The sequence below is a fragment of the Narcine bancroftii genome, chromosome 2 (genome assembly GCF_036971445.1).
Source record: "Narcine bancroftii isolate sNarBan1 chromosome 2, sNarBan1.hap1, whole genome shotgun sequence".
NCBI lineage: Eukaryota > Metazoa > Chordata > Chondrichthyes > Torpediniformes > Narcinidae > Narcine > Narcine bancroftii.
This window is the reverse complement of record NC_091470.1, coordinates 191,884,915-191,904,942: the sequence shown is the minus strand read 5'-3', so window position 1 is coordinate 191,904,942 and position 20,028 is coordinate 191,884,915. Positions and strand designations below refer to the sequence as shown.

The 20,028-nt window shown below is 42.8% G+C and overlaps 1 protein-coding gene across 4 annotated transcripts in view; it reads left to right on the top strand.

Annotated features, from left to right (window-relative positions):
* Window positions 1–20,028, top strand: part of LOC138754853 (cohesin subunit SA-2-like) — a 65,113-nt gene that overhangs the window by 12,012 nt on the left and 33,073 nt on the right. For all 4 annotated transcript variants that reach the window (XM_069919756.1, XM_069919755.1, XM_069919753.1 and 1 more), the window contains exons 7-18: window positions 335–445; window positions 2,493–2,589; window positions 3,848–3,924; window positions 4,853–5,057; window positions 5,265–5,416; window positions 7,320–7,393; window positions 7,562–7,685; window positions 9,677–9,775; window positions 10,715–10,794; window positions 14,542–14,649; window positions 15,701–15,815; window positions 18,886–19,003. In XM_069919756.1, coding sequence (XP_069775857.1) covers window positions 335–445; window positions 2,493–2,589; window positions 3,848–3,924; window positions 4,853–5,057; window positions 5,265–5,416; window positions 7,320–7,393; window positions 7,562–7,685; window positions 9,677–9,775; window positions 10,715–10,794; window positions 14,542–14,649; window positions 15,701–15,815; window positions 18,886–19,003 — 1,360 coding nt within the window. The remainder of the gene's footprint in view (window positions 1–334; window positions 446–2,492; window positions 2,590–3,847; window positions 3,925–4,852; window positions 5,058–5,264; window positions 5,417–7,319; window positions 7,394–7,561; window positions 7,686–9,676; window positions 9,776–10,714; window positions 10,795–14,541; window positions 14,650–15,700; window positions 15,816–18,885; window positions 19,004–20,028) is intronic.

Genomic DNA, 20,028 nt, shown 5'->3' with positions numbered 1-20,028 from the left:
TCCCAGGTTTGTGGACAGCTTGGCCATTCAAAGTAGCCCTTGGGTGGGAAGAATAAAATTGGATTGGCATTGGATAACGTACTGGAATCTGTTCCAGTGCTGGATGATCTGAAGGGAGGGGGAGGGGGAGGAGGAGAACTTTTCATTCAAAGCGCGTGGTGTGGAGCCTGTGAAACCTGGAGAAAGGGGCAGCAGAACTTTTTTCATCTCACTGGAAAATGAATTTGGAGATTCATTTGGTTCTGTAACCAAAGGCAATGCACCAAGAACTGTGGGATTAAATTAGATATCTTTCTCAACCAGCACAGGGACTAAATGTCTGTTTCATTTCCAGTCCTCCAGGAAATGGGAGCAGTCATCCAAGTTGAAAGATTGTGTTCAAAGACAGGAACAAGAAGTTAACAACTTGTTTGAGGCTGTAAAATTGGCCAAAAGTGCCATGCAGGTCTGTGCTTCAAGTAGCTTCTCTCTCCCTTTCAGTGAGAGTGGGTGGGGGGGGGTGAGGGGAAGGGTCTTGCATTTGATTTCATATTGTGTGGATCTACAGTGTGGGAAAGAGAAATTTCCCGAGAGAAACGAGAATGGTGTAGAAATCCCAATGAGATGTGTGTCAGCACGTACGAAGAATGAGAATGTCACCACTAATGTGGCTATAAAGGTGTTGGAAATAGCAGGTCGCTTTTTAAATTTTAGACATACAGCATGATAACAGGCCACAAGCCTGTGCCGCGCAATTGACCTGCAACCCTGGTAGGTTTTGAAGAGTGGGAGGAAACCCATGCAGACATGGGTAGAATGTTTAAACTCCTTACAGACAGCTCCAGAGTAGAACCTGGGTCGCTAGCGCCATAACAGTGTTGTGCTAACGGTGTTTGTGGAAGGAGAAAGTTCAGCTCAAAATATTTCCTCCACCTGAGCTGGTCCTGTTTGCCTGTGTTTGGTCCCTATCCCCTTGAACCTTTCCTGTCCATCCATCTATCTGAACACTTTTTTAAACATTGTAATTGTACCCACTTTTCCAATTCCTCTGGAAGCTTGTTCCACACCTACCGTCCTCTGTGGAAATTGGTGCCCCTTTGATCCCTTTTAAATCTTCACCTTAAACCTTTGCCCTCCTGTTTTAGACCCCCCACTTCCCTCAGAACAAGACTGACTAGTAACCTAAACCAGGCCCTCCTGATCTGTTTATTACTCTACTTCACCCATGTGCTTCCTACAATCAAGGATAGAAAAGTCCCAGCCTTTCCTTCTATGCCCTTACCAGCTGAGTGCCATTTGTCCTGTTGCTGGATGACCAAAACTGCACAATCCTTGAAGTATGACCATGTCCAATTGTAACATCTCCATTCCTGTTCTCAGTACCCTGATTCATGAGGGCAAGTGTGCCGGGCATATTCACCTCCCCTGTCTACCTGTGCCACCACCTTCAAGCAATGATGTACCTGTACCCCAAGTCTCTTTTTTTAACACTCTCGATGGCCTGGCTGTTAAATCCTGTTGTTGATTCTGCCAAAATTGGTTGATTACCATCCTTTTGGTTTGCATTTTGCTAGATTCAACCAAAAGGATGTGAGAAGGAAGGAATATCTCCTATAGGTTGAGGCCAGATAGCCTGTGTGACCCCGCTGTTCATAGTTTGTGTGATCAATGAAATGTCTTTGACCTGAAGAAATTTCTCTCCGCATTTTCTGCTTCACTCGCTGAGTGTCTCCATCATTTTCTGTTTTTTATTTTAATTCTGGCCATTTCAACCCATACTGTCCAATTACACCCAAATTAGCGCTCCGCCCTGTATGTTTTCAATGGTGAGAGGAAGCTGGAGGACCCGGAGAAACTCCCGTACAAACATGGGGCAAGCGTACAAGTTCCTTACAGAGAGCGCTGGATTCCATCACAGGCGCAGTAATAGAGTTGCGCTAACTGCCCAAATATTTTGAACAGTGGGAGGAAACTGAAGCACCCAGGGAAAATCCACGGGGGCTCGGAGAGAATGAAAAATCTTCGAGACAATGCTGGATTCCAACCTGCAACAGCTTCGTAATAATCACACCGCCCCAGATTAAGTCAGGTTTCCAACATCCGCATTTGTTTTTTTTATTTACCACGCAGCAGTTATTCATCCTTCCTGACACTGATTTGTTATAATGGAAGGTGACTGAAGGCAGTGACGTTTCTAAAAGAACAGCTATATTTTTTTACGGTGTGAATGAATGCAGGATCACAGCAGTTTGTATCCTTGAACTGTGAGAGTTGAGTGAATAAATATGTCAGCATTGCAGTGTGTACCCTGTCCTGGGAAGGGTACAATGGTGACAGCATTGAGAGATTGGACTAATAATCTGGAGATTGTAAACCTGAATTTTAAGAGGGAAAAAAAACTGTAATGACCATCAAAACTATCAGATTATTGTCAGAAAACAGTGAATGTAATGATGTTAGCTTGGAGGTAAATACACAGTCTTAAGATTTCTAGTGTATGTCCCCACCAACAGACGCTGGTTGATGAATGGTTGGAGTTTTACAAGGAGGACAAGGTGGCTGGTCTACTGGAACTACTTAACTTCTTCATCCGCTGCTGTGGATGTAAAGGTAAACCAAACCCGACAATGACCCTGCTGTTCATAGTTTGTGTGATTAATGAAATGTCTTTGATATCTTGACAGTAAAATCAATCGCTCGTCTGCATCAAGATGCTTTTGCTGATTTGTGTTTGGCTCTACTGCAGAGCTGAGTCGTAGGCAGAATGTTGGGGGGGGGGGGGAGAGGGTGGTGTAAACTGTCCTTGTGGCAAATGGACATCACTGTTCCATGCAGAAATACTGGAGGAACTCGGATGTCACGGCATCCATATGAGGTGAAGGTACCGACATTTTGGGCCTCTCAGGCTCAAGGCGTCAACATCTTTGCCTCTTATGGATGCTGTGAGACTGGCTGAGCTCCTCTGGCATTTGTGTTTTCACTACCATCACACCATCTGCAGACTTTTTGTTTCATGTCAAGGTTCAGTGCTTCAACCACTGCTCTCGAGCAATCCTGTTGGATTGAGGTTGAATGGCAGACTCCTCCTCCTGTATGATTGCCCTCGAGGGGCCAAGCAACCTCCCATTCACACAGAATCAGGCATGGGCATCTCTTCCAGTAGGCTTAAGCATAAGAGGGAGCAAAGTGACCGCTAGAGATTCTCAGCAGATCATGCAGTGTCTCTGGCAGGTTGGCCAAGCTTTTTTGTGGGCCACATACAGAAAAAATAACAATATTAAGTCTGGCAGTTTTCAATATGCTACACTGCAGGAAAAATTGTCTTTTTTTTTAAAAAAGACCAGAAAACCTCTGCTTACAATTATTTTCTATCAAAAGAACTCTGACGCTACTGAACAGTTTCACTGTTGACGTGACGGTAGTTTACGTGCTCACATATTACAGTCGGCATTTCTGTATCTGCTGCTCTTTAACTGAATGCATTAAAACTCATTCAAAAAGCACAAAGTTGGGTGGGAGACAAGAACAGGAGGAAAGGTACAAGGCGATCTCAACATTTCTCCACAACTCTCGGTGAATACAGATCATGGCCCAAGTGTCCACCTTAAAAATGGGCAATGGGCCGCAATCTGGCCACCCCTGGTCTCGAGGAGCACTGTGGGACCTGCTGAGGTTCTCCAGCACTTTTGTGTGTTGCACTACAATCAGTGTTTGCAGACTTTCCTGTTTACTGTAGTTCAGGGTTGTACTCAGACACCTTCTGTTCCTCTGCAATCAAGCTTGAGCAGAAAACCTGCTTCTGTTAGGGGAATCGGTTCTTGGAGATGAGGGGGAAGGAATTATACACATTGCTTTTCTTTCGCATCAGGTGTCATTTCCTCAGAGATGTTCCAAAAGCTTCAGAATGCAGAGATAATTCGGAAGTTGACTGAAGAGTTTGATGAGGTGAGTCTATGGCATCCTGTTAAAGTTCAAGATTTCATTTGTGTACAAAGATTTAAAGATGGATAAGAGAAGGGGGAGAAGGGGAAAAAAAGAGAGAGCTTTGTTATAGGTATAGGAAAATAGTGTTCTCTGGGGGTGGGAGAATAATGGTCACTGCGAAATCGGTTGACGCTTGCGAGCAAGTTCGCAAACCGAATGGAAAGGGGAGTTGTGGTTGCCGTCAAGGGGCAATCCAAGGAGGGGAGGTTCATTTGGGGTTAAAGGGTTATTGCTTGTGGGGACTGTTGGGGTATTTCATGACTTAAATTAAAAAGGAAAACTTAAAAAAACAGTAATGGGAAAAAAAGGGGATGGAGATGGTGAAGAGGTGGAAAAGAAGTGAAAATAAATATATAAGATGGCTACGTTGGACTATATGACTATAAACATTAACGGAATAACGACACAGGAGAAAGGAAAGGTGACTGGGGGAGAGGGGAGTTTTTGGCTCTGAAAAGGGGAAAAATGTGAGGAAAGATTAGGGGCGAGGGTTAACAGAAACCTGAGAAGTCGATGTTACTGCCATCCGGTTGGGGGGGGGGGGGGGGGGTGTGCCCAGAAGGAATATGAGGTGTTGTTCCTCCAGTGTGCAGGTGGTCTCAGTCTGGCACAACAGCAGGGATCTTCCAGTGCCACCTGACGCCCCATTCCCTTACTGACCATGGAATTGAAATAGGTGGCACTGGAAGATCCCTGTTGTTGTGGCGGACAGAGCCAAGGTGCTCAACGAATTTATAGTGTATCTGCCTTCCAGTCATTTTTCACTTCCAGGTGGGTGAGGAATGTGCATCTCCACATCTGTGCCTGGGAAATGGTGTTGTGAACCATTCCTTGCTCCTTTTTGTATGGGTATTGTCAGAAAACTGACACAGTTCCTCTGTTGTTGCAGGACAGTGGTGATTACCCCTTGTCGATGACTGGCCCTGTGTGGAAGAAGTTCCGGCACAATTTCTGTGAATTCATCACCGTGTTGGTGCGTCGGTGTCAGTACAACGTCATTTACGATGAGAACATGGTGGACACGGTCATTTCCCTCTTGACTGGTCTCTCTGATTCCCAGGTCCGTGCTTTCAGGCATACCAGCACTCTGGCCGGTTAGTATTACAAGGCCCATCTCTTATGTTTAAGCACTGTGGCATAAGGGCTTCACAAAAGGGTCTTGGTGTTTTGTCGTTGGAGCTGCCCCTGGTGTTTGTGGATAGGCGAACCAGCAGAGTTTCAAAGGGGCTGGAGCTTCAGGTTGGGGGCACCTGGTGGATTCTGTGGTGTGTGTCAGCAATATTTAATTTTGGTCCTTACAGCAATGAAGCTGATGACAGCACTGGTGGATGTGGCCTTGAATCTGAAAGTTCACCAAGAAAACAATGAGCGTCAATATGACACTGAGCGGAACAAGGCAGCAGGCAAGAGGGCCAACGACCGGTTGGAGATGCTGCTGCAGAAACGTAAGGAGGTGAGCAGCAAGTAATGCAGTACTTGTGGGCTTGTCTGTCTGAACGTGTGATGAACTACTGAAGGATGAGAAAATAACAGAATCTGTAGTCACTAAACCTGGCAGGCAGCACTTGTGAGCATTTCAGGTCTGAAACATTTATCAGAGCTGCTCTCAGTTTGGGGGGGGGGTGGGGGAGGTTGGGGAAGAAATACTAAAAACATTTATCGGAGCTGAGAAAGGGAAATAAAATCGGTAATTTTAAGGTGCATGGAGGGATGGAGAGGGCAGAAAGACGACTGCCTATGATAGGGTAAGAATGTCAGATGAGTAGTTTGTATGTGGTTATGTCTTTTCCTCTGTTGGTACCTGTAAATAATAGCAGAATTGGTGGCACGATTAGCACAATGCTCCCAGTGGCCTAGAATTGAGTTCTCTGCTTGTCTAAGAAGGTTGTACGTTCTCCCCATGACCTGCATGGGATTCCACCGGCTGTTCCAGTTTCCTTTCACCCTTCAAAAGCGTATGGGTTTGAAGGTTAATTGGGTGTAATCGGGCAGTGCAGGCTCGTGGGCCGAAAGGGGCCTGTTCCCGTGCTGTCTAGATTTTTTTTAAAAACTCCAATGTGGCGAGTAGGCCAGATTGTACCCGTGGGGAGAGGACAACCTGACGTATCCACTGGATAGCTTTTAGCACACATGCAAGTTCTGATGCAGACCCAGAGCGAGTTGGCAAAAGTTGGAGAATTAAATAGTCTGGAATGCTGAAATGTACAGGATCACTCCAGTGTAATTTACTGCTTAATCAGCATTTCCTCTCCACAAAAGCTGCCTAATTTATCAATTGTTTTTTAGAGATACAAACCCTTCTGTCTCATAAGCCAGTGCCGCTCAAAAACACCAATTAGCTTTCAAACCCCGTATGTTTTAGGAGGGTGGAAGGGAACCTGAGCACCCAGAAGAAACCCATGTGGGCATGGGGATAATGCACAAACTCCTAACAGGCAGCACTGGATTTGAACCTGGCGCTGTAATAACATTGTGCAACATTAACCTGCTGAATGTTCCCAGAATTTTGTTTTTACTTCAGATTTCTACATATGCATTTTAATTTGCAGTGTTTTGTGTGCAGTGTAGCTGTACCATGCTGGTGTAAAATGCACTTGTCTCATTTGGACCGACCAGATGAAGATTGGAGTTAAGTAGCAGTGTTCGAGTAATGTTTACCAATTGCCAGAGTTCAGTGGTCCATCTGAGAGATGTCTTGAATGAGAGTTAATTGTCATTTAAATAAATACAATGCATTGATGTATGTACAGTAGAAGTCATAAAATCAGGACTGCTCGGGGATTGGGTCGGTCCGGATTTTTGGGTTTTCCAGATTCTTGGGCAGGACTTTTAAAATTTAAATTTAAGATGGAATAAAGAAGAGAGGAACAGGTAAATTTTGAGAGTTTATTCATTAGCAAAAACAGCACACTTCATTTTTCCAAACATACAGTTTTAAAGAAAAATAAAAATGCTGTTGTACCTCTGTGGCACTTGCGCACGGACACAAAATTAAAGTCCAGATTCTTGGGTGGTCCGGATTTCTGCCATCTGGATTTTTGGACTTCTACTGTGATGAAAGCAGTACTGCATCTTCTGCGGTACTTAACTACAAATGCACAATAAAGGAACACAAAGGGAAGGCGGTCGAATCAGGTGGTCCTGGCATAATGTTGTGGGGGGGGGGTTCAAGAGCCTGATAGCTGTTGGTAGGCGGGAGGAAACTTTGTGAACCTAGAGGTGATAAACTTCAGCTGTCCGCACCTTCTACCTGACACACTGAACTGGTCCACGGTCACAGACTAACCCTTGAATTTATTATTCGGTGTCCTACTTTGCTTATTCCACACTGAAATGGCTCTCATCTTATTTTACAGTTGCTGCAGAATCAGGAAGAAATTGAGAACATGATGAATGCGATCTTTAAGGGAGTGTTTGTCCATCGGTATCGGTAAGTTGCAGCTGCTTGAATACAAAATCCCGCATTCCTTTAATGGTCTGGTGGTCGTCCTGAGAAATCTTTGTACAGAACGTGCCAGTGACCAGGTTGATCTGTGTTGGGGTGAGTGTTGTGCCACCTTAACCATGTATCATCTCACCGTTTTCACTCGTTTGGCAGGGATTTTATTGCTGAGATACGGGCAGTCTGTATGGAAGAGATTGGTGTGTGGATGAAACGCTACAGCGACTCGTTTCTTAATGACAGCTACCTGAAGTACGTCGGCTGGATGTTGCATGACAAGGTACCTGCGATTTATTAATATACCAAGATGGATAAACAGCAGAGTGGTGGTGTTGGAATAACTGCAGATAAGTGTGAGATGTTACATTTTGGTAGAGCTGACATACATGGTGAACGGTGGGGCATTGAAGAATGCAGTAGAGGGATCCTAGAGGGATCTAGGAATAATGGTTCATAGTTCCCTGAAGGTGAAGTCACATGTGGATAGGGTGGTGAAGAAAGCTTATGATATTTTGGCCTTTATAAATCAGAGCATTGAGTCTAGGAGCTGGGCTGTTATGTTAAAATTGTACAAGGCTTTGGTGAGGCCAAACTTGGGAGTATTGTGTACACTTTTGGTCACAAAAGTTTAGGAAAGATGTCAACAAATTGGAGAGAGTGCAGAGAAGATTTACTAAACTTTTGCCGGGGTTACAGGGCCTAAGTTCTCGGGAAAGTTTAAATAAGTTAGGTTTTTATTCTTTTTAAAATGTTTTATTTTTCACACTTTAAACCATATTGATCAAGATGCATACATTTTCCTTCTTAAATATATACAGTGTCGTTTTCTCCCCCCTTCCCTCCTCCCCTCCCTCCCTCACCTCCCCTCCCATTTATTTAAAGTTCAGAATATAAGAAACATTAAACCCATTAAACAATGTTGTCACTCAATAAAAATAAACAAGAAATTCCACTGAGTCATTTCTTTTCATTATCTTCTCCTTCTGTCATTTTAGGTGGTAGATGTCCACGGTAGGTTTTCTCTATTGTGTTTCATGTATGGCTCCCATATTTGTTCAAATATTGTAATGTTATTTCTTAAATTATATTTTATTTTTTCTAATGGAATACATTTATTCATTTCTATATACCATTGTTGTATTCTCAAGTTATCTTCTAATTTCCAGGTTGACATAATACATTTTTTTGCTACAGCTAGGGCTATCATAACAAATCTTTTTTGTGCTCCATCCAAATCGAGTCCAAATTCTTTGTTTTTTATATTACTTAGGAGGAAGATCTCAGGTTTTTATTCTTTGGAGCATAGAAGGTTGAGAAAGGATTTGATTGAGGTATTTTAAATTATTAAGGGTAAAGATACAGTTGACATAGAGAGGCTTTTTCCTTTAAGAAAGGGGGGAGATGCAAACAAGAGAACATGAACTGAGAGTATAAGAGTTGGGATGTTAAGGTAAAGTTTCATAAGACGTTGGTTAGGCCAAATTTGGAGTATTGTGTGCAGTTTTGGTCACTGAGCTACAGGAAAGACATTAATAAGGTAAAGAGAGTGCAAAGAAGATGTTGCCCGGACTTCAGGAACAGGGAAAGGTTAAACAGGTTTGGACTTTATTCCCTGGAGCGTAGAAAAATGAGAGGAGATTTGACAGAATAAGGGTAGGTAGGCTTTTTCCACTGAGGTTGGGCTAGGTACAAATCGGAGGATGTGGGTTAAAGAGGAGAGGTTTAGGGGGAGCAATTAGGGGGAAGTTCCTCACAGAGAGTGGTGGGAGTATGGAATGAGCTACAAGCTGAAGTAGTGAATCTGGGCTCGATTCTGACATTTAAGAAAAATTTGGACAGGAATGTGGAAGGGAGCAGTATGGAGGATGAAGGAACAGGTTAGGTGGTCGGCAGACTAATAAAGCCTATCTATGGTTCTGTGGTTTAAATAAGTCTGTGTCGAGAAATTCTGTCTCTTGAGAAATGCTGGAGAACCCAGAGACTGCCAGGTGCTGTAATCTCAAGTAAAATTAAACTTGGAAGAACGGGTCTCGCAGTCGCAGGAGTCACACCACAAAAGACTTGGGGGGTTTTTAGTCTAGAAGTTTGAGTATATTCTGATTGTGGATATATTATATATAATGCTGTATCAATTCAATCAATAATGTGGCTTCCATTCAGTTTGTGTATTTGGGAAATCCAATCTGGTGGGCCAGAATCTACTTCCAGTTTGAGGTCTGTCACAAGCACCTTGATCCTTAACCCATCATCTTGCCTGTTACATTATTTCAGCAACGAGAAGTGAGGCTGAAGTGCTTAAAGTCCCTCCGACATCTGTACGAAAGCAAGGAAATCTGCCAGAAATTGGAGCTCTTCACCAACCGCTTCAAGGTAAAGGCCTCTTCTCCATTCTTCTCCATTACCCGGATCTGAATGAATGAGGTTCATTGTCATCTGCACCGGAGATGCATTGGAAGTCTTACCGTAGCTTCCCTCCTCTCTGACTAATCCCGTTTGACAAGGTCACAAAACAGAGGGACAGAAGTAGGCCACTAGGCCCATCGAGTCTGTTCCGTAAATCTACACTAAGCTGCTCTACACTAGTTCCAATTTCCAGCCTTTCCCCCATATCCCTTGATACCCTCACTAATGAGATACTTGTCTATTTCTTGTTTAAATACTCCCAGTGATCTGGCTTCCACTACTGAATGCAGCAGTAAATTCCACAGATCCACAACCCTCTGGCTAAAGAAGGTCTTCCTAATCTCTGTTTTAAATGGATAACTTCTAATTTTCAGACTATGACTCCTTGTCCCTGATTCACCTGCCAAGGGAAACATCTTACCTGCATCCACCCTATCTAAACCTTTCAAAATATGAAATGTCTCTGAGATCTCCTCTCATTCTCCTATACTCCAATGAATACAACCCAAAAGTTGCCAAACGCTCCTCGTACTTTAGCCCTTGCATTCCGGGAATTATCCTAGTAAATCTCCTCTGCGCCCTCTCCAACAACATCACATCCTTTTTAAGATAGGGGGCCCAAAACTGTACACACTTCTCCAAATGAGGTCGCACCAGTGCCCCATAGAGCCTCATCAACACCTCTTTACTCTTATACACTACACATAACATGAGAGAGGGGAAAAAAGAGTATTCTGTGCGGACAGGCAAATTTTCTTCACTAATGGAGGATGGTGTATCTGGTCTGATCTTGGAACTTACCAGCATTTGGATCGTGGGACTGGCTCCCTTCGCAGCATGGGTTCAAGCCTTGTAGCTCATGGTTTATTTTTGGATTGAGCTTTTTGGCCTTTGATTTCCACACAGGATAGGATGGTGTCTATGGTCCTAGACCAGGATTACGATGTAGGAGTGGAAGCAGTCAGCCTATTGACTCTCATTCTCCAGTAAGTATTTTACTGTTTTGTATGTTCATCAATTTTTATAGGTGTTAAGAACATAAGAACATAAGAAATATGTTTGGCCCGTCGAACCTGCTCTGCCATTCAATGTGATATTGGCTGATCTGATGAGATCCACACCAACTTGCCTTTTCCCCATATCCCTTAATTCCCCTACTATGTTAAAATCTATCCAGCCTTGTCGTAAATATATTTTACTGAGGTCACCTCCACTGCTTCAATGCGCAGCGAATTCCACAGATTCCCCACCCTCTGGGAAAAGCAGCTCCTCCTCATCTCCGTCCTAAATCTACTCCCCTGGATCTTGTTGGCTTGGATTTATTGTTCATCCTTGACTAACCTTGAGAATTACAGAACACTGCAGTAGAAACTGGCCCTTCAGCTCATTAGTCCATGCCAAGGTATTCTGCCCAGTCCCACTGACCTGCACCTGGTCCATAGCCCTCTCATCCATATACCTATCCAAATATTTCTTGAGTGTTGAAATCCAGCCCATATTCACCATTCCCGCCCTTCCGCGCGTTCCATTCCCGCCCTTCCACATTCACTCTCTGCGTGAAAGAGAAAAAAATGACTACCTTTTGTTAGGTCTGCTTTGTTCATGAATGAGTGAGTCAAACACCAGACTGAGTCGAAATCAAGGTTCTTTGTTCTTTATTGCCGGATTGTAACACTTGCAACTAACAGTGTTAGTTGGAGAAGGCGCATTCTGCCGTTATCAGCAAGTGGTGTTTTTTATATACCTTAGGATACGTACTTAGTAAATTATTATACCATGACATTGTCCAATGAATAAACTGTTGCTATCCCTCTCTGCTAGCCTCCTGCACATCAATTTGTCATCCCCACTCTTATCTTGAGAGTACAAGGTCACAACTGCATCTTGTTACGGCCCAGCACTGGGTGACTCCCTCTACATTCCCAGCTCATGATGTTTTTACCTAACACTTTTCAATGGCAGTCCATTGGTGCAAATCTGGCAGTGCTGACAGCTGGGGACAAACTTGTCAAATGCATTCCTCACTTATGTGAGGTGTTGTATGAAATAATTGAAGATTGTATGACGCAAAATGCTGCAAGCTATTCGATATGACCATTGTACACAGAATCAACTAATGGCACTTGTGAAATCTGCTCATAAATAGTTGTCACGGGCTCTACATCCCCAACTGTTCCTTAAAGGAGCCATGAATCAACTATCTAATTAACAAGTTACCCTTTAACTATAAATGTAGCTCACTCTTTAACTTTGAATCTTCATTGTTTTATCATTCAATAATCAGACCTTTGACATTTGAACCTCCTATTTGATCTACTTTAATTTAAATTTAGACAAACAGCATGGTAACAGGCCCTTCCAGCCCACAAGCCCGTGCTACCGAAATACACCCATGAACCTACAACCCCCTTGTGTGTTTGGGCAGTGGGAGGAAATCGGAGCCGTCGGAGGGAACCCACGCAGATGTGGGGAGACAGCGCTGGACTTGAACCTGGGTCTACGCTGATCGTGCCATCAATCTTCTTTGTTGCAAGAGCAAGTGTTTGTTAGAGAAATATTCTATGTTGGATCATTTGCATATCACTCAGAGGGTAGTCCATATTCGGAATGAGCTGCCATAGGAAACTAGAAGTGGGCACAGTTTTGACATACAAAAGAAAGGGTTTGGAGAGATATGGAGCTAGCCCAGAATGCCAACTTGGTCAGCATGGATGTGTTGGCCTGTCAAAATAAAGTTTGGATCAGAAAAAATATGCTTGATGGTTTTGATAAAAGATTGCTGAATGGGGTTCCCTGTCATAATGGTTCAGGTGTTTGCCACTTTGAAAGACAGCCAGAAGAGAGCTGTGTGTCTTGCATATGTTGACTTGGAAATCTTTGACAGCCAGAAGTTAGAATCAGAATTTGTCATGGAAATGTCATGTCATTGTTTTGCAAATATTGCTCTAAAATTGCATTTTAAAATAAATAAATTAGTGGGGTTTTTTTTAATAAAAGGGGTGAGGTAGTGTCTGTAGTTCATTGTCCATTCGGAAACCTAATGGTGGAGCAGGAAAAAGCTGCTTTTGTACTGTTGAGTGCTTGTCTTCAGGCTCGTGTATCTCCTTCCCGATGATAGTGAAGTGAAGAGGGCATGGCCTGGGTGGTGGGGATCCTTGAGGATAGAGGCTGCTTTCCTAGGGCACTGCCTCTTGTAGATTGCCCTCAATTAAGTGAAAATTGATGTGTGTTGGTGCAGGCCAAGTTCACAACTCTGTAGTCTTTTGCCTGTCCTGGGCATTGGCACCTCCGTACCAGACAGTGATGCAACCGGTCAGAATGCTTTCTGCGGTACACCTGTAGAAATTTGCAAGTCTTTGTTGATGTACCAAATATCCTCACAAAGTAGAGTCGCTGGCAAGCCTTGTTCGTGATTGCGTCAACATGGAGGTCCCAGGACAGATCTTCAGCGATTTTAACACCCAGGAATTTGAAATAGTTTAAGAGAAACACAAAACCTGCAGATTTTGGAAATTGCTGGAGGAACTCAGCAGGTCAGGCAGCGTCCATCCAGCGATTCGGGTTGGGACCCTTTATCTGGGAAATAACTTGCTTGTGTAAACAGGTTATTCATGACTTCCTCTCAGCTGACACGCTGAGAAAAGTTCAGCACACTTCCTCAGTTCCTTGCAGCAGGTCAGAATAGAATCTTTGGATAATTTTTAGGCATCTCGGTTTACCAAAAGAACTTGCTGAAGATTATTTAATCATGGCTCTTGCTTTTTATAAACAGCTGATAAGCATTTTTTAAATACTTTTTGACCCTGCCTGATGACTTCAATGAAACTATGCGCCTTATTGTACCTGTTTGAGTTGCCTCTTCCCATCAAATGGAATAATCACTTTCTCAGTGTTGTTTTGCTCTTTAGCCTCTCGTTGCTATTTTTAGTTACACTGATATTCAATGGTGTTTCTGTATAATTTGTATTCTCAGTTTTTTAACTTTGTCGGGAGGTTAGAACACAGAAACATTACAGCACAGTACGGGCTCTTTGGCCAAAGGTACCATGCTAACCTATGCAAACCTACTCCAGATCAATCCAGTCCATCCCAACCGCACAAGCCATCACATCCCAATTTTATTACATCCCCATGCCTATTTTAGAGTCTTTGAAATGTTGCTGCAGTACCAGCCTCCATCACCACCATCGCCAATACATTCCAGGCACTCACCACTCTCTGTGAAAAGAAAAAAAAACCCTTAAATGCTATCTCCCCTAACCTCTTTTCCCCCCATGCCTTATATCCAGGTTGTGGATTTAAATTCTACTCCAGCCTTCGAGTGCATTATCTAAGGTGGTATAAATGAGGGACATGTGAGTTGAGCAAGAAAGTCTACAGACTCTGGGGTTCAGCAGTGCTTTCTATAGATGCTGCGTGACCTCTGTTTCTCTTGCATTTTTGTATATTGAGCAGGTTTACTGCCTTGTCCCTTGGGCGAATGTGGGAGATTCTGTGGGCTGCTTGAAGAGAACCAGGAATATTTACTTTGGGCGACCTTGCCATTATGTATTCTGTGACCAATGTCATTAAAAAGTCCATCTAATATTTGACTCATTGCAGTGAGTGGGATCTTCCTGTGCAAAATTGGCCACATCACTGCCAGCACTGAATGGAACTTCATTGAGCTTTGTAAAATGTGCTTTGAGGTCATTGTTGCTGCTGTTTCATTGCACGCCCTCCTTTGTGTCCAGGAATACTGATGATGTGTTGAGCAATGAGGAATGCGAGTGTGTGTATCCCCTGGTCTATGCCTCTCACCGACCAACAGCAGCAGCTGCAGGACGTTTTGTCTACATTAAGTAAGTTTGATATGCGCTCTTTGTTAACTTGCTGGTTTTATCATTACGTGTGTAGCCAGTGAGACCAAGATGAGCTACTCGTAGACTGCCTATTCTAGGATTGTCACTTGGGCCATTAGTTAACCAATTTTTCTCTACCGCGATTCCTCTGCAAAGCATAGAGATGGAGCATCTGGTACAGACTATGACCTGGTTCATAGAACGTAGAACCTTACAGCTCCAGTAAAGGTCCTTCGACCCTCTCGATGTTGTGCTGACTGACGTAAACCTACTCAAACTAACCTTTCCCTCCCTTACGTACAGAATTCTCTACTTTTCTGACATCTAAGAGTCTTGTAAATGTCTCTATTGTTTCAGCCTCCACCATCACCCCAGGCAATCAGAATCAGAATTGATTGTCATGAACGTGTCATGAGATTTCTTGTTTTGCACCAGCATAATTTTGCAAATAAATAATTGTGTAAGAAAAGGTCAGTGAGGTAGTGTTGGTGGTTCATTGTTCATTCAAAAATCTGATGGCGGAGGGGAAAAAGCTGTCCTCATGCCACTGAGTGCTTCTCTTCAGGCTCCTGTACCTTTTTCCCCAATGGCAGCAGAGTGAAGAGGGCATGGCCTGGGTGGCAGGGGTCCCTGAGGAAAGAGGCTGCTGCATTTCAGGGTCCTATCACTCTGATTTATAACACCTTGGATTGGTCGCCTTCCACTGATGTTTCCATGCACATTTGAACCAGGTACCATAAAGGACAATGACCAGTTCGCAGTCTCAAACCTTTGGTCAAATGAAGAAAGTGAAGCCTCAGTGACCCTACAACAACTTCCTGAACAATAACGGAGTTCATGAAAGGTTGGGCACAAGCAGCTGCAGTTTGTGCCTTGGTGGGTGGGGGGGGGAGTTTGAGGAGGTGATGTGAGTGCTAGACTCCCGCCCATCACCCATTCCTCTACCACTTCCTTGTACCTGCTGTGATATTGAATTTTCTTGAGTAAACTTTAGGCCCATGGACTCCGGCCTTTCTGATCATACCTGTAATGAAGTCCCACTCTGTTTCAGACTACGACGTCATCATGATGCGACTCGAGACGAGATCACGGCCAAAGAGCAAGGCAAACGCAGTGCTAATGGAGAACTCATTCGGCTTCTACTCGCGTTTTTCTTGGAAAGTGAGGTACTTCATGATCAAGTTCACAGATTGTTGCGATTTCAAATATTTCCATCGGTGTAGCAGTACATATAATGACCAAATTGCTTCTCGGATTTTTAAAAAAATTTTTCACACTGAATCATGTCAACCAAAATATGTACAAACGTTTCTCGTTAAATTTATACAGTGACCTTTTTTTCCATTTTTTTCCCCCTTTCCCTCCCTCCCCTCTACCCACCCCCCCAAATCCCATTGGTATTCAATAATAAAACAATATCTTCACACAAAAGAAAATAAACAAGAAAAAGGCGTCGTCTATTTATTACACACTGAATCAAGTCGTTTTTTTCGTCTTATCATTTTCATTTTAGGGGATGGAGGTTGAACGCAAGCTCTCTCTGATATGTTCCATGTACGGTTCCCAAATTTGTTCAAACACTGTGACTTTATTTTTTAAATTATATGTTATTTATTCCAATGGAATACATTTATTCATCTCCAAGTACCATTGCTGTATTCTCAGGCTCTCTTCCGTTTTACAAGTTGGCATTATACATTTTTTTGCGACTGCTAAGGCTATCATAATGAATCTTTTTTGTGCTTTATCCAATTTGAGGCCTAATTCTTTACTACTTATGTTATTTAAAAGAAATATCTGTTTTTTTTGGTATGTTATTGTTTGTAATTTTATTTAGTATCTGATTTAGAATAAATTTAGTAGCCTCTTTTAATTTGGCTATGTATTCCATTAATGTTTATAGTCATATGGTTCAACATGGCCATCTTATATCTTGTTTACATTTCTTTTCCACCTATTCTCCACCTCCATCCCCCTTTCCCCCATTTTCATCTCTTAGTTTTCTCTTATTAAACTTAATGTACGACAACACATTTAAAACCTAAAGTACCCCCACGGTTCCCACACCCACACATACCTTGCCCCCAAAAGTTCCCTCCCTCTCTGAGTTGCCTCTTATCCCTTGCCGGGCAACCACAACTCACCTTTTCATTTGGATTGTGATCTTGCTCGCAGCGTCAACTGATTTTGCAGTGACAGTTTTTCCCTTCTCCTCTTCCCCCCCCCCACCCAGCCCTCCCCAGAAAACACTTTCTTTTAACTTGTATAATAAAGCTCTCTTTTTTCCCCCTTTCTTCCCTTTTCATTCCCTTCTTTAGTTCTTACTTATACATTATTTTTACATCTTTATATGTATTTTATCGCCGTTCTTCATTCTTGTTACATCTCTTCATCTCTCCTTCTGTCCTGCAGGCGTTCTGCAAATTTTCGTGCTTTCTCCGAATCCGAGAACAGTCTGTTTTGCTCCCCAGGGATAACTATATAAGCTGGAAATCTTAACATAAATTTATAGCCTTTTTTCCATAGGATCGATTTTGCTGTGTTAAACTCCTTCCTCTTTTTTAGGAGTTCAAAACTTATGTCTGGGTAAAAAAATATTTTTTGACCCTTGTATTCCAATGGTTTTTTTTTGTCTTCTCTAACTAATTTTATTCCTTGCCCTCTCCAGTATATTTTCTCTTGTCATGTATTTCAGAAATTTTACTAAAACTGATCTTGGTTTTTGTTTTGACTGGTTTCGGGGCTCGTGTTCTGTGTGCCCTTTCTATTTCCATTCCTTCCTGTATTTCTGGCATTCCCAGGACCTTTGGGATCCATTCTTTTATAAATTCATTCATATCTATGCCTTTTTCATCTTCCTTTAGGCCCACTATCTTTATGTTGTTTTGCCTTCTATAATTTTCCATTATGTCAATTTTCTGAGCTAACAACTCTTGTGACTCTAACTTTTTTGTCACTTTCTTCCAATTTTCTTCAGTCATTCACTTCCATTTCTACAGCCATTTCTCGTTGATCCACATTTTCTAATCTTTTCCCTATTTCTGTCATGACCACCTCTATTCTACTCACTTTTTCTTCTGTACTTTTCATTTTTCTTTTCATTTCACTAAATTCTAATGTCAACCATTCTTTTAATGCTTTCATTTGTTCTTGAAATTAAAAAAAAATCTATATACTGTCCATCTATTTTACCTTCTATTCCTCTGTGCAGAGCTTGGTCTTCTTCTGTGTCTGCACCTGTGTTTGTGTTTTCTTCTTCTCTTCCTTGTATCTGTGTCTCTTCTGACTTTCTTGTTGAGTTGCTTGTCTCACTTTGCTGGGCGTCTTCTTGCATGATTTCTTGCTGTTGGTCCTCTTCTTCTGGGCTACTCATCTGTTGGGCCTCCTGTTGCTGTTCTTCTTTCCTATCACTCCCTTTCCTGTCGCTTTCCTCTTCTTCCAGCTGAGAGCCCTGATGTCGGGCATCCCTCAGCTGGTCGCGCTGTGTTAGTTCACTCCTCAGCTGGGCCCCCCTCCTGTCGGTGTTTTCTTCCTTAGTGTGTGCATTGCGTGCATCTGTTTGGCTCAGAGAGCCATTTTTGCAGTCCAGCAGTCGGGAGGTTGCGACTCTCTGGGGTCGTCGCCAACCTTGGGGAGTGGGCTGTTTTCTCCATGACGACTCCCTGTTTCTTCATGCAGGAAAGGCCTTCTCCTTTCTCTTCCGGCGTCTTCTTTTTTTCCCGGTTTTTACTTTTTCCTTCTTAGGTGCCATTTTCTTTCTTTTTTCCATAAGTTTATCTTTTATTTGTTATGTTTTGTGTTTCTTGAACTTTGTATTTTCTTCACTTTATTTCTTTTTTTCTGGAGAGGGCTGGTATTCTCCTACCGGCCACTACTCTATCACGTGACTCCTCCTCAAATAATCTTTTCGATCTCTATTAAGTCACCTCAAATCCTCTGTTGCTGCAAAGAGAATTCTGAGCTCAATCAACCGTGCTTCGTAATCCAGGCAACATCCTGGTAAATCTCTTCTGCATCTTCTCTAACCTGACCAGAACTTTTTACAATGCTGTTATTGGTTTATGCTCACAATCTTTCATTTTCTCAAAACCAGGAATGCATACTGTACCCTCAGAATAAATCTTGCATTTCTTGCCTAGGGGGTGGGGAGAAAAACCAAATTTATTCTCCAATATCAATTGATTTATTTCTTCCTCACGTGAACACTGCTGAATTTATGTGTGTTTCTCTCTCAAGCTCCACGAGCACTGTGCCTACTTGGTGGATAGTCTTTGGGACCATGCAAGATCAGTGCTGAAAGACTGGGAGGGAATGACTGAGTTGCTACTGGAAGAGATTGGAGAAGATGAAGAGGGTGAGCTCGCAGTTTATGCTTTGAACGTATGGGAGTTCTGGTATGAACTCAAGGGTGCAGTAAGATGACAATGTCTTAGCAGGAGAGTGTGTTACAGGACATTTGTGATCCTGGATTTCTGTGCGTTTTAAAAGGTTGAGCAGAAAATAGTTTGTTTAAAATAATTGTTACAATGTGATGAGCTATTTGGTCTGAATCTTACAGGCTCTACTTAGCAGGATGAAAATGGGAAAAACTGCAACTCACAGCAGGTCAGGCCGTGCATGTGGAAAGAGAAACTCTGATTTCAGATTGAAGACCCTTTGTGAGAACTGGAAAAAAATAAAATAGTTTTACGTTGCAGAGCAGACGGGGAAGGAAAGGGATTACCTGTCATAGAACACCACAGCACTGAAAACAGGCCCTTCTAGTCTACTGAACTATTCTGCCCAGTCCCACGGTCCTGCACCCACTCCATACCCCTCCCAATCTTCTACCTGTCCAAATTTTTCTTTAAAATGGAGTCTGCATTTGTCACTTCAGCCAGCGACTCGTTCCACGCTCCCATCATTCTCTGCGTGAAGAAATTACCCCTAATGTTCCCCCTAAAGAGGAAGTCAAGGTTGTGGAGGGGCACTGGACCTTCAGTCAAATGGGTTAACCAGGCAGTTGGATAACATCTAAAGTACCATCTGTTGCAAATAGCAGGGATGTAGGGCATGCCCAGCAGGTCTCAGGAGCATTTGTAGAGAGAGAAAAGCTGATCCAGTTACCACAGAATGGACGACTTGAAGCAGGATTGATTAGTTCTGATGCACAGAGAAAGGAAACTATTGAAATGATTTTTTCATACCAGCGCTGCAGAGTGTTTCTAGTGTTACGAGCCCAAAGGACCCCAAAACCCAGCAGCAATAGACATTCACGAAGACAAATGATTTTTTAAAACAAAAGTTATTTTTAATCAACTTTAAACATGAAAATAGAATCAAACTTTAACTTAACTCTACACTTTATATCAGTGGTTCCCAACCTTTTTCTTCCAACTC